At 45.8% G+C, this 16,144-nt stretch overlaps 1 protein-coding gene across 1 annotated transcript; it reads right to left on the reverse strand.

The window, feature by feature from the left end:
* Window positions 1–2,671: 2,671 nt before the first annotated feature.
* atp6v1c2 (ATPase H+ transporting V1 subunit C2) lies at window positions 2,672–14,453 on the reverse strand (the record flags this gene model as incomplete). The annotated part of the gene is made up of 14 exons (XM_083924529.1): window positions 14,372–14,453; window positions 13,958–14,145; window positions 12,480–12,547; window positions 10,711–10,796; window positions 10,383–10,445; window positions 10,096–10,190; window positions 8,390–8,481; window positions 7,463–7,558; window positions 7,296–7,364; window positions 5,523–5,615; window positions 5,344–5,431; window positions 3,717–3,814; window positions 3,485–3,614; window positions 2,672–2,761 (listed from the first exon to the last, which is right to left on the reverse strand). Exons 2-14 carry the CDS (start codon window positions 14,084–14,086, stop codon window positions 2,672–2,674), a joined length of 1,197 nt encoding a protein of 398 aa, XP_083780655.1. The 5' UTR covers window positions 14,087–14,145; window positions 14,372–14,453.
* Between the last annotated feature and the right edge of the window lie 1,691 nt (window positions 14,454–16,144).

The raw sequence follows: 16,144 nt of genomic DNA on the forward strand, positions 1-16,144 counted from the left end.
TTTACTGAATGTTTGAGTCAAGAATAAATATCCTATAATGTTCAAGTTTTTCTTTTTTAAAAAGCGCACTAACAACAATTGATGTCCATTGTTTCAGCGCGTAAATGTTTCCTCCTGCAGACTGTGTCACGCACTGATGGCACAGCTTGAGCGGCCAGCTTTCCTAAACACTTCCCACATCTCTCTCTCTCTCTCTCTCTCTCTCTCTCTCTCTCTCCCTCCCTCCCCTCATGTCTGGGGGATGCAATAGTGTGTGTGTGCTTGTTTAGTTGTAAAGAGAATTCAGTCAATAACTAAATGGGCACATTAAACAGCACTGCTCCTACAGACAACACTAACTCCTTCCCCACAGTGGTTACAGCCCCCTATCATCCATTTGAAAGTCAGAATGGAGGATGTTTTGCATTGTAAGGAGTCATTGCCTGCTGGAATTTACAGTTAATATCCAGAGGAAATCGTCCAACATCGAACATACGACTGCTCCAGTATCATTTATGATAGAAGAAAAGGCCTGCTGAGGAAATGGATGCTGCAGAACAGAGAGAGTGCACTCTCTGGTGATCATGTGCTGCATAGCATTCAGCTGTGCAGCACTCTCTGCAGGCCTAGGACCATAATCGCTGTATAACGATGTTAATGTTAATGAAACCAATATTCCAAATGGTGGTGTAGTGGTTAGCACTGTTGCCTCACAGTGAGAGGGTTCCGGGTTTGAATCCCAGCTGGGGCCCTTCTGTGTGGAGTGTGCATGTTGTCCCCGTGTCTGTGTGGGTTTTCTCCGGGTTCTCCGGTTTCCTCCCACAGTCCAAAGACGTGCAGGTGTTCGGTTCATTGATGACTCTAAATCACCCGTAGGTGTGAATGGTTGTCTGTCTCTGTGCGTCTCTATGTGTCCTGTGATAGACTGGCGTCCTGTCCAGGGTGGACCCCGCCTCACGCCCGATGTCAGCTGGGATCGGCGACCCCGACAGGGACAAGCGGTTGAAGATGAATGAATGGTAGACCATAGCTTTAAGTAAAGGATGTAAGTTCCCCATTCCACCTTTTATAGAATAACATGAACCGTGCATGAAGAGAGACACTTTATCCCACTGTGATGTCTTGGAGCTGTACACTGACATTAACATTTACAGTAGGCCCATAGGCGGCGCTATTAAGACGCTAGGGGAGGCTTAGCGCTTAGCTTCCCCAAAACTGTCACAGGAAAAATAAATCCCCAAATAAAATCACAATTTGTTTTTGTTTCAAATTTTATTTCAAGACAAGGTTAAAGAAACATAAAAACGCACACTTTCAAGGTATTATTTATTTAGATTTTTACATTATGAAATGAAAGATGTTATTTGATAGGTGCAGGCCTGCGTCATTACGTACGTACTGTAGCCTGCCTACCTCCCTGAACTGGACTCTGAGCCGCATGCATGGGAATGAATTAGACCGACCGTATATGGTATGTCTCCCTTTTCCCTGATGCTCTGGATGAGTCGCTCAATTGGTCTCTAGTCTCTTTTTATAAATAAAGTTGCTAAGAAGGTGTGAAAAGTCTCTAAATGTAGTGAGAAAGTGGCGCCTGGGAGTGCTTTGGGACGGGGAAGGGGCTCCCAGCAGCACCCTCTGCTCAGTGAGGACACTAACTGCAGAGTGATGGGGCTCCCAGCAGCACCCTCTGCTCAGTGAGGACACTAACTGCAGAGTGAAGGGGCTCCCAGCAGCACCCTCTGCTCAGTGAGGACACTAACTGCAGAGTGAAGGGGCTCCCAGCAGCCCCCTCTGCTCAGTGAGGACACTAACTGCAGAGTGATGGGTGCATCAGAGTCCAGAACAGCACCAAAGTCTCCACTAAGACCAGAACCAGGGACACGTCTGTCTCTAGGATGGAGGAGGATTTGGAGAGAAACTCTCCGGTGTTTGGATTCTCCACAGCGTCTCCCTGTCTCTTCTTCTCTGTTGTTGGTGTGTTTCTGTGGCAGTTACAGCGCCACACCCAGGCCTGGCATGTGTACTACAGCGTTTGGAACAGGTTTCACTGGTTTCTTGTGATATTTCTTGAACCTTTTTAACAACAACAGAGAAGAAAAAGGTAATTTTCGATGGTGTGGACGCACCCTAAGAGGATTAAACCTGAGGAAGTTGTTGACAAATACGACACAAAGGCCCTGCAGCGACTGTTGCTAAGATAAGATAATGAATTAATGGAATTATCCTGCAGCGGCATCTCAGTTTGACGAACATCAGCCATTATATAGGGGTGCATAGGTATCTGCCTGACTGAGGTTAAAGATTGTGGGTTTTTTGTTGGGGTTTTTTTCTCGTAGATTCCCCATGTGTCCCACCAGAGCGCCGTCTATGGCCTACATGATGTTGCATGTTTAAATGTTTCCACAATTCCATGTGCAGCACATCACAGAGTGTGTAGTCCGTGTGCAGCTTGTATTGTGGTGAAGAGGAGGACTGTTCACCTGACAGGGTTATTTACACTGTTGTCCACCAGAAGCTTGACACCAGAAGTTATTTCTGGCTCATGAGAAATGTTGAAAACCAAGATATTCGAGGAGGATCAGATGTGTCTCGATGTGTCTCGATGTGTCTCGATGTTCCCGGTCCACTCCACCACAGGAGCGGCAGGGCCCTCACTGCTCGGTCTTCGTGTGGGTCCTGTCTTTGTTGACTGCTAGCTGGTCTCCAGCAGATTGGTGCTGATGTGGAAGGAGATGTAGGAGAAGTACTCGTGCTGACAGAGTCCTGGGATGTCACAGCTCACCTGTTTGGAAAAGGGTAAAATATAGAAAACACCGTCACACACACACACACACACACCTTGTGGCAGTTGTATGTTCTTTTAATGCACCATAATTATCTTGGCCTATGCGTGCATAACTGTGCTTGCAGTTCACAGTTTAACTTTTCTCACTGCGGTCTGCCAAGGCCATGGATGAATTTGCAGGAGACAGATGTCATTTCAAGTAGGATGCACAGCAGAGGGTGGACAGTGCTCTCCGTCACTCAGACATCAAACATTAAATCTGACTGGACAAACGCCCCACTTACGTGCTGTCTTGGTTTTGTAAAAAATGAGAGTATCTAAACTAAAAGTCAGTTGAACCGGTGCAGTAAAGATAATGTGGTTGTTGTGGTCGTGGACCACTTACAAACCATCTTGGTAGTGAATGACACGCTTACGTACTGACTGGTTCTGTGTTTTACCTGAGGTAAACCAGCTCATGGCTCATCGTGTGTCGGTTCTATTGGCTGATGAAGATCGTGAGATGTGGTTGAAAGTTACTGAAAAAGCTAGTAAGTTGACCTTGAGTTGATATTGTTTTATAACATACTCTGAGGTAAAGAGTGAAACTCTGTGCTCGAGAATTTGTATGTTTGTGTTTTTATGCCTTTCCTCTGAGCTTTAGATGAAATATGAATGTTAACAATGACATGATTAATAGCAACGTTTGGAGCAGTGATAGCGGCGTATTTGGCCTCTTACCTCCGTCTTGCTGGCAGTGGCGGTGGGGTCCAGATGTATGAACAGTGAGGCGAGTTCACTTCTCAGCTTCTTTGAACGCTTCTTGTCCGTGTGCAGCACAAGAGCCTGATAGTTCACGGGTAATCCGTACCTGGCAGGATACGTCCTTATCAGTGTGCTCACAGGAAAAAACAATCACATGACATTTTTTTATTAATGTTGAGAGAAAACGAGAGGAAATCCCAACACTGACCTGAGGACTGACTCCACAAACACCCTCAATGCTTTCACGTGAATCCAGGCAACAAACACCTCACTGAAATTCACCTTCAGCCAACGCACAAAGATTCCCTGTGGAGGAGACGCATTTATGATATACCGTAACATACACATACAGTATGATGTTGGACCATAGACCGTAAAAAAATACACAAAGTCCCCTTGATGTCACCTATTGATTTGTGGATTACCTTTGGAAGCCTCGAGTTTGGCATTTTGGCCTTTGCCATCTTGGTTTTTTGAAACCGGATGTGAACATATTTGGGCGTGGGGGCAGAGCTAAGCGCTAAGCCAGTGTTGTTTCAATGGCCCTAATCTAAACACTAAAGACAGAGGGAACCTGTCAATTATCAACTGGTTGACGCAAGTCATCCGCCGTTGGTGCTATTCGCTGAAAATCATCAGTTTCTATCTTTAGTGTTACCAGTTGACACGAGCAACAGCTTACTACGTTAGCTTTGTTAGCAAGGTGCACCCGAACGGGGTCATCTCTATGCATAAGCATATGCATTTTGTCAGGGTTAGGGGTTAGGGGTTAGGGTCAGGGTTAGGGGGTAGTGTTAAGGTCTACATAGGACTACTTGCAGGGGAATTCGGCACTCCAACGTTCCCATTCACATACAAGGCGAGGAACCTTTTTTTGGGAAAGCAATGTACACATTGCCGTGGATAAGTTTCGCTAAGCCTTTAACCTTTCGCTAGCACAGCGACCTGTCAATCAAAAGGCAGGTTTGTCTATTTTACTCTAAATAAGACCATCGTTTTCAAATAAACGTCATGCTGTGGCCTCTTGAAAAAGCATGAAACTAGAATCCATAAACTCATGAGGAAAATGTTTATTGAGGAGAAAAACTTAATAAGAAGTAGGTTAATTTTCTTATAGACTTCTATACAATAAGGGCGCACTCACACTGTCCTTCCGCACCGGACCAAAACAGGTTTTACGGGTCAAGCCTAGTGCGTTTCACCAGTGTCAGTGCAACGGCTCCGCGCATAACTGCGGCCAGCTGGCCGTCCACGGCCCGTCTGAGAGAGGTGGGCTTTTGTAGAGCGCGTTTGCACATGTACGAGCATGAGCACGAGGCCTACGGCGGTTCTGACGTCATTTCCTGTGCGCCTGTTGGGACGTAGAAAAAAGAAGGAGGGACCATGCGCGGACATTTCAAACAATGGCGGTGAAAGGTTCACGTTGGTGTGATGCGGAGGTGGAGTGTTTACTGCAGATTTGGTCGATGAAAAGATTCAAAAACAGTCGACAAGACGCACAAAAACTCCGAGGTCTACGGAAAGATTTGTAAACAAAGCCACGCATCGCCATGACGTCATCAATGCGTGTGACGTGTTACGGCGTGATGACGTATGGGAAGCAAGAGGCATTTTCGCGAGGCCCAGGTAGTGTGAGTACAAACTGGCCTGGGGCGCGGGGGGAGAGGGAGGGGGGACAAGGACCCTAAAGCCCAGGGCGCGGTGGGGAAGGACAGTGTGAGTGCGCCCTAAGACTTATTTTGCCACCAGTGGAGTTTCCCCCTGCTGGACAAGAGGATGCAGGATTACAGCAAAGCTACCTCCATCTCTATCATACGTTTATGTGCTGGACTCACATATTGTTCCTTCTTTTGAACACTTTGCTGCTTCATCTCCTGCTGCTCCTTCGCCTCCAGGTCGAAGCTGTACTCCCGCACGGTGAACCTGTGTGGATGATAGGCTACACTCTGGTAATTGACACAGACAATAAAGCTTTGACTTGATGGGGTATTTTCTGGCGATCCGTCGTGCTTACTTGCTGTCCTGGGCTTTGGCTTTGAATTCCCACACGGCTCTTTTGAAAAGTGTCACTGAGAAAACGCCTCCCTCTGTGTCCTCGTACAGCTTCCTGATTGTCACACAAAACAATGACAGGAAATTAGCGCGACGCAGATCAAGCTGAAGGAGAAATATAACTCATCAATTATGGCAGTAAAAGCTAGGTGATGTTGATGTTGATGGGATCAGGGGGTCACTTCTGAGGGCCATCCAATCTCTGTACACCCAAAGCGAGAGCTGTGTCCGGATCCTCGGCAGTAAGTCGGAGTCGTTCCCGGTGGGGGTTGGCCTTTGCCAGGGTTGCACTTTGTAACCAATCCTGTTTCTGATTTTCATGGACAGGATATCGAGGCGTACTCGTGGTGGGGAGGGGTTGCAGTTCCGTGGGGCTGAGGATCTCATCCCTGCTTTATTGCAGATGACGTGGTCTTGATGGCGCCGTCTGTCAGTGACCTTCAGGACTCACTGGATCGGTTCGAAGCCAACTGTGAAACGGCTGGGATGAGGATCGGCACCTCTAAATCTGAGGCCATGGCTCTCAGCAGGAAACCGGTGGATTGCCTACTCCAGGTAGGGAATGAGTCCTTACCCCAAGTGAAAGAGTTCAAGGACCTCGGGATCATGTTCACGAGTGAGGGGACGATGGAGCGTGAGTTTGGCCGGAGAATCGGAGCAGCGGGGGCGGAGCTGCAGTCGCTCTACTGCACCGTTGTGACGTAAAGAGAGCTGAGGAAGGCAAAGCTCTCGATCTACTGGTCAATCTTCCTTCCTACAAGCGGCCAAAATGTGTTTTCTCAGGAGGGTGTCTTGAGTCTCCCTTAGAGGTAGGGTGAGAAGTTCGGCAATCCGCGAGGAACTCGGAGAGCTACTGCTCCTTTGCACTGAAAGGAGCCTGGGAACGCCTCAGGATCCCCCAGTTAGAGCTGGTTAATGTGGCTCAGTAAAGGGAAGTTTGAGGTCCCCTGCTGGAGCGGATGCCCCTACGACCCAATCCCAGATAAGCGGTTGTAGATAAATATGAGTGTGAGTATGCGTGCTTGCTTTCCATGTTAGCTTACTCAACATTTGGACAACACTACAGACATTTACGTTAATCAGGTCAACATTTGAACTTGTTCAATACCTTGGTTTATGAGCAAATACCTTCAAAACTAATGACAAAACTAAGATGCTGAACATATGCCAGTATAGTAGCATTGTCACTGTAAGTATGTTAGCATTATGAAATTAGCAATTAGCTCAAGGCAAGTAAGTAAGTAAGTACAGCCTCCAGGATGTACTGACAGAGACTCTAAACTGTAAAGTAATGCAGATGGAGATAATCTGTTGCTCAAAGCTGCAGGACTAATTTAACACAGGATGTTTTTCCTGTTTGAAAATATAATAATCCTTTTACAATTCACCCATGCATGACAAATGTTTGCTGAAAGCCCTTATTAGGGTTTGGTCTGCTGCAGTTGTCAGTCTACAGAGCCCTTTATTGGTCTTGTAAGGCATGCTACCCAAGTCCTGGCACGATGTCATAAAACGTTCAATTGAATTATTGTTTTCCTCTGAAAAGAAAAACCTTCCCTGCGAAGTATCCAAGCTCCACGGACTCTTACTTTCTGCCGGTAATGGGACACCTGCGGTTGCTTAGCCTGACCTTTTGGATGCTGAGAACAGGGACTCGGAGCTCTGCTGGAGCACTTGCACGGAGATCAAGTGCAATGGCTTGTCTTACAGCCAAGAGCGCATAAAGGCAGCTCACCTGCTGGACCGCGGGACCACAAACTCAGACAATGATTCATAGGTCCTCTCCCACTGCGAGTAGCTCCCTCTGTGACCACAAACACAGTGTGTTACACATAAAGAAGGACATAAAAGTATAAACACTCAACTCTTCTGTTATACCATCAAAGGGTATGTGTCACTGACCTGGTCACCACTACCAGTAGAGTGGTGAGGTACTCCGAGACCACCAGGTCTTCCTTCTTGACTATATCACTCAGACTGCGAGTTTGCAAAGTCCCACTGGAAAGACAGACGTTTCCACTTCAACATTTAATACGTGATGCATTTTAAAAATGATATGACTCTAAAATCACCCGTAGGTGTGAATGGTTGTCTGTCTCTGTTCGTCTCTATGTGTCCTGTGATAGACTGGCGTCCTGTCCAGGGTGAACCCCGCCTCACGCCCGATGTCAGCTGGGATCGGCTCCAGACCCCCGCGACCCCGACAGGGACAAGAGGTTGTGTTATAGCCCTATGTTTATTAGTGTTAGACTGTGTGTGTTATGCTGTGTGTGGTGCCTGTGTCTCTCTGTCTCCCTCTATGCAATCAGTGTGTGTGTGGAAGAGTGTGTGTGTGCAGGTGTGTGCTGCAGGACCACATGGCCGAAGAGGAGTGCTGCTGATTGGTGGATGGGGACTATTTATGCTGCCTGGTTCCGGCCTTCGCTCTCTCTCCCTCCCTCATCCCCAACCAAGGCCTGATGTGTGTGTCTCTGCAACCTTTTGTTAACCCTTATATTAAAGGAGTAGCCCGTAGGAATGAGAAGCCCTTTACTTTAACCCCTTTTCTCCTGTCTTTGCACCTTAGTTAGGTCAGATCCCTGTATTTTGGTTTTCTTTGTTTTGAGTGGGTCACTTTAGAGAACTGAGTTTTGTTTGTTGTGTTGGGCCGTTTCTCATGTCTGAGCAAATAAAGGCTACTGTATAGAGTGAAAACCCTGCTTTTGGCCATTTTTGTTGGGGATGGGAGGAGCGAGGGGGCTCAACAGGTCATGTTGCATCCAGTTCCCCTAGGCTGGGACGTAACAGTTGAAGATAAATGAATGCATGAATGTTACTGATGTCACTCACTGTAGTTTGCGCTCGAAGCTTTCCAAGCTCATCTTGACGCTGTTGTACGCAGCAGTTCGAGAATGCAGTTCGATCTCCATCTGGGAAACTTCCTGACACACGTACACAAGTATTAACAGGACATGTAAACACCAGGAGTACACGTGAAGAACATCATATCATCATTTAATATGATTTCATAATTGGGGTTTTGCAAGATATGGGTATTTCCCAGGCAAAGAGGGGTTAACACTGTCAAGTTGCATCATTAATAAGTAGGAAGCAGAAAAAGTCTCAATGTATTGGTCTCTGCTTCAAGTTTGACTATGCTTTTGTTAAATACACAGTGAAATATGGTTTATACTTATACAGTTCTAACTGTGTTTAATCGTTAATTTCTTGTTACGTGCTACAAATCCTCAGCAGCCCCTCACATGATTTGATGGAGATTTGGGTGGAAGTGAACACTGCTTTAGCTTTGTATCAGTCTACAACTCTGCAGGTGTTATTTGCTGAGTCATCACCACACGGAAAGGTCCAGAATACTCATTATGATTATTTATACACACAATGATATTGCACTGACTACTGAATTGACGAATTTCTCAAGAAATCTAATGTAAAGTATTTTGAGTGCATATAATTTGAAGATTTTGTTTTTACATTACACTATTTGTGTGAGTGCGTGTAAACACCAGTGTATACCTGTAAGAAATACTTATTTTTAAATGTATAAATGTGTTTTAATATAAAACATTTTTGATATTTTTTCTCTATAATGTCACTTAAACTGTTCATTTTAAAATCAAGTTCTTAATAAAAATGAGAAAATATTTGTCATTTGTCAAGTTTAGGCTTCTGGCTTTTCCATGTGGTTAGTTTTAATACAAGTTTTTATTTATGGAGTTACCAGAAAACATGATATAGCGATATATATATATATATATATATATATATATATATATATATATATATATATATATATATATATATTGTTAGATATGAAATAACCTATATAGGGATGGGAGAGTTTTGCTATATCCTCCAGCTGTAGTCCAATCACATCTGAAGACTTTATTTAAATCACTCTTGTAATTACAGATATTATTACATTTCAAGATTCAAGAAGCTTTTTTTATCCCGCGGGAAATTATTTTGCAACAGTTTCAATACAAAGATGAAAGGATCAGAGTGACAATAAGCATAAAAACATAAATCAAATCAAAATAAAGCTAACGTAAAAGAAATCAAACAATAACTAATGTGACAGAACAGACATTGTGGTTAAACGTAGGACATCACTCTGACTTTTTCACTGTTTCTTTTGTCTCACAATTTTGTGTAAAGTGCAATAAGAACTTGCTGGAGTACCCATTTAAAACAGTTATGACTGTAATAACCATATTTACACATCATCATTATCCTCTGGACCTCAGGTCTCGCTGCCCGGCCATGTCTCTGTAGTGACAGCTAGTGTTTGTGTAGGTGTGAGTGTGTGTGTCAGCGTGGCTGTGTGTGTACGTGCGAATGTGTGAATGTGTGTATGAACGTATACATATGTGTGTGTGTCTCTGTGCATGACTGTGGGGGTGGGAGGGTTGGGTTCTTTTAACTTTCTTCTCCTGATTTTATTTGATGTTTCTCTGTTTCTGTACATCTCTGTGAGGCAGCACCGTATCAATAAAGGTTGATTTGATTTGATTATCCTTATTTTCATCAGTTAGTACCTTGCTGATGATGTCCGCCAGGCCGGAGAGAGGCAGAGCTGTGGGATACTTGGCTTTGTCCCACTGAAACTTGTTCATGTAGCTCATCAGGTCCACTGAGAAACAACCACACAAGAAGTCACAACCACACAAATGAAGAACTGTAACCACACACACACCACCACGCAGGGGGATGAGAAAACGCAGATAACACACGGGGAAAAGCTCTGCAGAGGTATACACTTCATATAAGGGGTCACACAGCACTGCACTCCAGCTCCAAGAGCAAACTGCCAGCAGAGAAATACCCCTCAGAGACTGGAGGTAAGCTCTCAGAGGTGACACGACGGACGTCCGAGTCGTGCCGTGGTCTGATGGGGAGAAGTGATCAGAGACATGTGTTAGCCTGGTTTGTGTTGGGCTGCTGTGGTTCTGTCCTGTTAGTAGCACTGTGTTATCTCTGAATGTGTGTGTGTGGGAGCAGACGCTTGTATACACGCAGAACTCAGTATATGTATACGCTCTTGGTCTTATTTGCAGTGTGCATGCAGCCCGCAGCTACTATGCACTTACCTGATGAGTTCCTATACGATGTAATGAACACCCTCAGCACGTGTGTGTGTGTGTGTGACTCACCTCCATTGGCTAAGGTGTTTTCCAGCACTCTGTCTACGGACTGCTCCATCACCTCCCTCATACACTGATGGGTTTTTTTAATCACGCTGAGCAGGCAAAAAGGAAAAATGTTGTTATTACAGATGTGCCTCGACTTAGTGTATGTGTGTGTTTTATATGTCATTTATTTAGTTTTAATTATTTATTTAAATTGTGGCCGTGAGTTCAACAAAGAACGCTTAAAGGACCCATATTCTGCTAATTTTCAGGTTCATACTTATATAGTTTGGTTACTGTCTCTTTAAGACCCCCCTCCCAAAAAAGCCCACTCTGCTCTGATTGGTCGGCATTTCCTGGTCTTCCACTTCAGCGCTCCTGGTGTCTCTGCACCGTCATTGCAGTCGGTGAATGACTGTTGGGGCGCGCTCACACTGTCCATTCGTACCGTGCCGAAGCTCGCTTCACATCTAAAGTCTAGTTCGTTTGACAAGTGTGAGTGCAACTGTGCCGCGCCCAGGCACGGCACGCTTGCCGGCCGCGCCCCAGTTGAGAGAGGTGGGCTTTTGTAAAGCACGGATGCACGTGTACGATCACGAGCGTGCGCACGTGTACGAGCACGAGGCCTACGGCGGTTCTGAGGTCATTTCCTGTGCGCCTGTTGGGACATAGAAAAAAGAAGGAGGGACCATGCGTGGACATTTCAAACAATGGCGGTGAAAGGTTCACGTTGGTGTGATGCGGAGGTGGAGTGTTTACTGCAGATTTGGTCGATGAAAAGATTCAAAAACAGTCGACAAGACGCACAAAAACTCTGAGGTCTACGGAAAGATCTGGAAACAAAGCCACGCATCGCCATGACGTCATCAATGCGTGTGACGTGTTACGGCGTGATGACGTATAGGCAGCAAGAAGCATTCTCCGAGGCCCAGGTAGTGTGAGTACAAACGGGCCTGGAGGGGGGGACAAGGACCCTAAAGCACGGGGCACGGGACGGACGCACAGTGGGAGTGCGCCCTCAATTAATGTTAGGGCGTTAGGGTTTGATGCAGATGTGGAGTGTTTACTGCAAATTTAGTCAGATGAAATGTTCAAAACAGTCAAACCAAACGAAATCTCCGAGCAGTGATGACGAATAATCAATACGCATTCAAGCCGTGGCCCAGATCATTTAAAGTAATTTAAGTACAAACGTCCCTGGGCCGCGGTGGGACAGTGTGAGTGCGCCCTCACAGCACTGTAGCAGCACTTTTTACCTAGATCTAGTACATTTGTGACATCACAACTGTCCAGAAGTCCTGACGGCTCGTTTAAAGACACAGTTTCTGAATACGGGCTGTGTGCATTTCTCTGTTGATCGAGCATTTTTGATACTTTCACAGAATTTACACGTAACCTTGACCTGCTCAAATTTCCCGGGGTTTTGATTCATCTACGCAAAGACCTCAAACTGAAGAGAGAATCAGGAAACGAGTCCGGACTAAATTACGGGATTAAATCTGTCTGCTTCGATCTCCCTGGGTCACAAATCAGCGATAACACCCCCACTTACTCCTGCCTGCTCAGATACACCAACAATGAATTTAGAATCAGGAGGGGAAACTAACCGTCCTGCCCCTGACCACTAATTAATTAATCATGGTACGAACCGCACACAAGCTCAGGTACAAGTCTTAAGTAAGAACAAAGCTGCATAAGTGCAACGACCACTGAGACAAACAGGTGTCGTGTGTATCAACAGAGCACGGGCGACATATTCAGTTTGAGTCATCACTTATGGACTTTTTTTTTACCTCTCAGTCAGCGTGTCCAGGTTGGAGAGATCATCCGACACACTGAGCAGACTGTCCAGAGTTCCCACCTGGGGGTCACAGCACAGACCGCACAGTCAGTGTCACTGCGGCTGATGATGAGTCAGCGGTTTGACAAAGAGAGCACAGACACAAGCAACACTTCTGCGTGCATGATGACTTGGGAACATAGAAGAAGAAGAAGAATTCCTTTATTCGTCCTTCAATGGGGAAATTCAATTTTCACTCTATTTTGTGTCCACACACACACACACACACACACACACACACACACACACACACACACACACACACACACACACGCACACATGCAACTAATGGTGAGATGTTAGAGCGAGGGGGCCCCGAGCAGTTGGGGGTGCCCAGGAGATGAACTGGCACCTCTCCAGCCACCAGGCCACGCTCCATTCATGGTCCACACAGGGACTCGAACCAGCGACCCTCCGGCTCCCAGCCCAGTCACCTATGGTCTGAGCTGCTGCCGCCCAAAATACTGCCAGATTCTAAGATTCAGCCTGTGGATGTCCACTTATATTTTTCACTAACGCACTTTTTCATGTTTGAACTCTTGGTAGAAATAAAAAAAACGGCTGTTAAAATAGTTAGTAAATAATTAGTTGGACCAGTCCCAGCCTGGACCTGGTCCTGGTCCAGTCCCAGCCTGGACCTGGTCCTGGTCCAGTCCCAGCCTGGTCCTGGTCCTGGTCCTGGTCCTGGGCCTGGTCCAGTCCCAGCCTGGTCCTGGTCCTGGTCCAGTCCCAGCCTGGTCCTGGTTCAGTCCCAGCCTGGTCCTGGTCCTGGTCAGACGCGTACATGAACTGATGAAGCCTCTTGGATGAGAGGTGAAACATCTTCCTAGACCATGGGTGTCAAAGTGATCCAGTAAAGGGCCGCCTCGCTGTGGCTGCAGGTTTTCATTCCAACCAATCAAAAACACACCTGGTCCAACAAATCAACAGTGTGAAGACAGTTCAGGTGATGGAGTAAGTCGAGTCAGGTGTGTTCTTGCTTGGTTAGAATGAAAACCTGCAGCCACAGCGAGGCGACTCTTTACTGGATCACTTTGACACCCCTGGTCTAGACAAATAACCAAGTCCAGCTGCTTTGGACTGAAATTGCTTTGGGGATAACGACGACCCGGACGAATGTGAACATTCACAGGGCCTGCTGTTAAAACACGATTCCCGGGCAGCCAAGGGGATCACACCGAGTGAAATGGGTCAGATGGAAATTTTGCCTCGAACTGTAGCGAGCAACCTGAGCCTTTATCCCTCCACCAGAGAAGGACACCAAACACCATCCTCCTCCTCCTCCTCCTCGGCTGCACTCTACTGTACAGGTATGAACAGACAGCTGACATACACACACGACTGTTGCCGTTCCGGTCCTTATGTATATATTTAAAGTGTACCCTTGACTCCCTCGGGCTCTGCATTTGCACAGACGACACACAGCCTCACCTTGAGATCTGGGATGGAGAACTTGGAGCAGGAGGCCCTGTTGGTTTTGGCGATGGTGTGCTTGAGTTTCTCCACGCCGGTTAAACTGGTCTTGTCCAGAGGGACGGAAATCAACCAAAAATCCGTCATGATTCCAGGTGCTTCACGTCCAAACCCTCACACAAGAACAGGCTCCGGCACCAAACAGACTGTGACCCGGAGCAAACAAAGACACAGTCAGAAGGACTCCATCCACAAACACACATCGGCTCTCGTGCTACGCTGACTATGTCAAAAAGACACTTAATGCTTTTATTTCCATTGTTCTGTTTGGGTTTAAGTCGCTGCGTATTCTAGGAGCATGTACATATCTTTGGTTATTGCTTCTCAAAGTCAAATAAAAGAAAGTACAACATGAAAAGCAAGAATTCCTACCTATCAGGTCATCTCCATGGTGGCGTCGTGTCCGTCCCACTGTGTCAGAGCGTTGGAAAGTCTGAGGCAGCAGCTCCACCTGAGACGGACTGACAGCCAGCCCGCTGCCGTCTAGGTTCACAGGCTCACATGTGACATCACTCCGGGTGTTTGAGCACTCAAATGGGTTGACTTTCAATTTGCATATTTGCTTTAACTCTGAATTGTCCTCAAAAAACCTTTATTTAAAAACTATGCAGACCTAGGAACAGTGAAAACTACACTAAGTAGAACATGTGTGCACTACCCTACATTTTGAATTATGCACCATTGATGTACTTCATGATTAGGTTGTTGCCTTTATCCGTATTTTTGATTGGTAGGAAGTGTACTGGTCTTACTGGTGTGTGCTTGAAAACTACATGAATGTCATTCTCAGTTCTTTGTTCCAGGCAAACTCATCGATATGTTGTTTGAAACTGAAAAACGACGACATACAGCTGCTCTATCTTATAAAAGCTACGCTATTTAACGACGTGTGTGACATGAATTATCCGTATGTAGTGTTTTTTGAAATTATACAACATTATAACACAAACACAGAGTTAAACACAGAGTTTTGCATTCAAATAATACAGGTTTTTAAGTTTCTCCTTGTTGTTGCACATCATTATGACGGTTAACCTGATGTTTACCTGATGTTTACCTGATGTTTACCTGATGTTCCAGGCGTGTTTATTCAAGTTGTTATGTTTTAGGCTCTGCGGGCCTTTTCTTACCTTTATGATTATTGCATTTTAAATGATTTCTGCACTTTAAAAGTCTCGGTATGATACATTCAGGAGTGTAAATGCATATGTGTTTGTAGGTATGTGTACGTTCATGACCGGAAGAACCAGGTCGCGGGTCCAAGCGTCTGAAATGTGTTTCCTCAGGAGGGGGGCTGGAGTCTCCCTTAGAGAGAGGGGGAAAAGTTCAGCATCCGTGAGGAACTCGGAGTAGAGCCGCTGCTCCTTTGCGTTGAAAGGAGCCAGTTGAGGTGGTTCAGGATCATCTAGTAAGGATGAACCCTGGGCGCCTCCCTAGGGAGGTGTTCCAGGCATGTCCAGCTGGGAGGAGGCCTCGGGGAAGACCCAGGACCAGGTGGAGAGATTAGATCTCCACACTGGCCTGGGAACGCCTCAGGATCCCCCAGTTAGAGCTGGTTAATGTGGCCCGGGAAAGGGAAGTTTGGGGTCCTTGCTAAAGCTGCTGCCCCCGAGACCTGACCCCAGATAAGAGGCTGAAGAGATGAGATGATATGTGTATGTGTTTGTATATATATATATACATTTATTGATATTTTCACATTTGCACTTTATGATGATAGATCACATGACTCATTTGTGTGCAGACCTGTCATGGGTGCTCATAAGGAGCCGTGTGTCTCATGTCTGATGAGGGGCTGGGGCTCAAAACATTACATAATGGCGGGATATTAAGCATTAAACGCTATTAGGAGCAGACTCTGGTGTGTGAACTCACTGTTTACACATAATTCAAATGCTTCAACCATGAAAAAATAGAAATTACAAGGGAAAAAAAACACTACATCACTTAATATAACACCACTACTCTGTCTTACCTCTACACAGAAACACAGAAACTGAAAACCTGCCTGTTCAAAACTGCCTTTTCCCTTTGTGTTGTTGTTATTTTTACCTGATTTGATCATTTTGTTTACTCCACATTTGTATTATTGTTTGTGTTGCACTGTTTTTATGTGTACGGCTTCCTTGAGTGCTTAGAAAGGCG

This window comes from Echiichthys vipera, assembly GCF_963691815.1.
Source record: "Echiichthys vipera genome assembly, chromosome: 12".
Lineage (NCBI taxonomy): Eukaryota > Metazoa > Chordata > Actinopteri > Perciformes > Trachinidae > Echiichthys > Echiichthys vipera.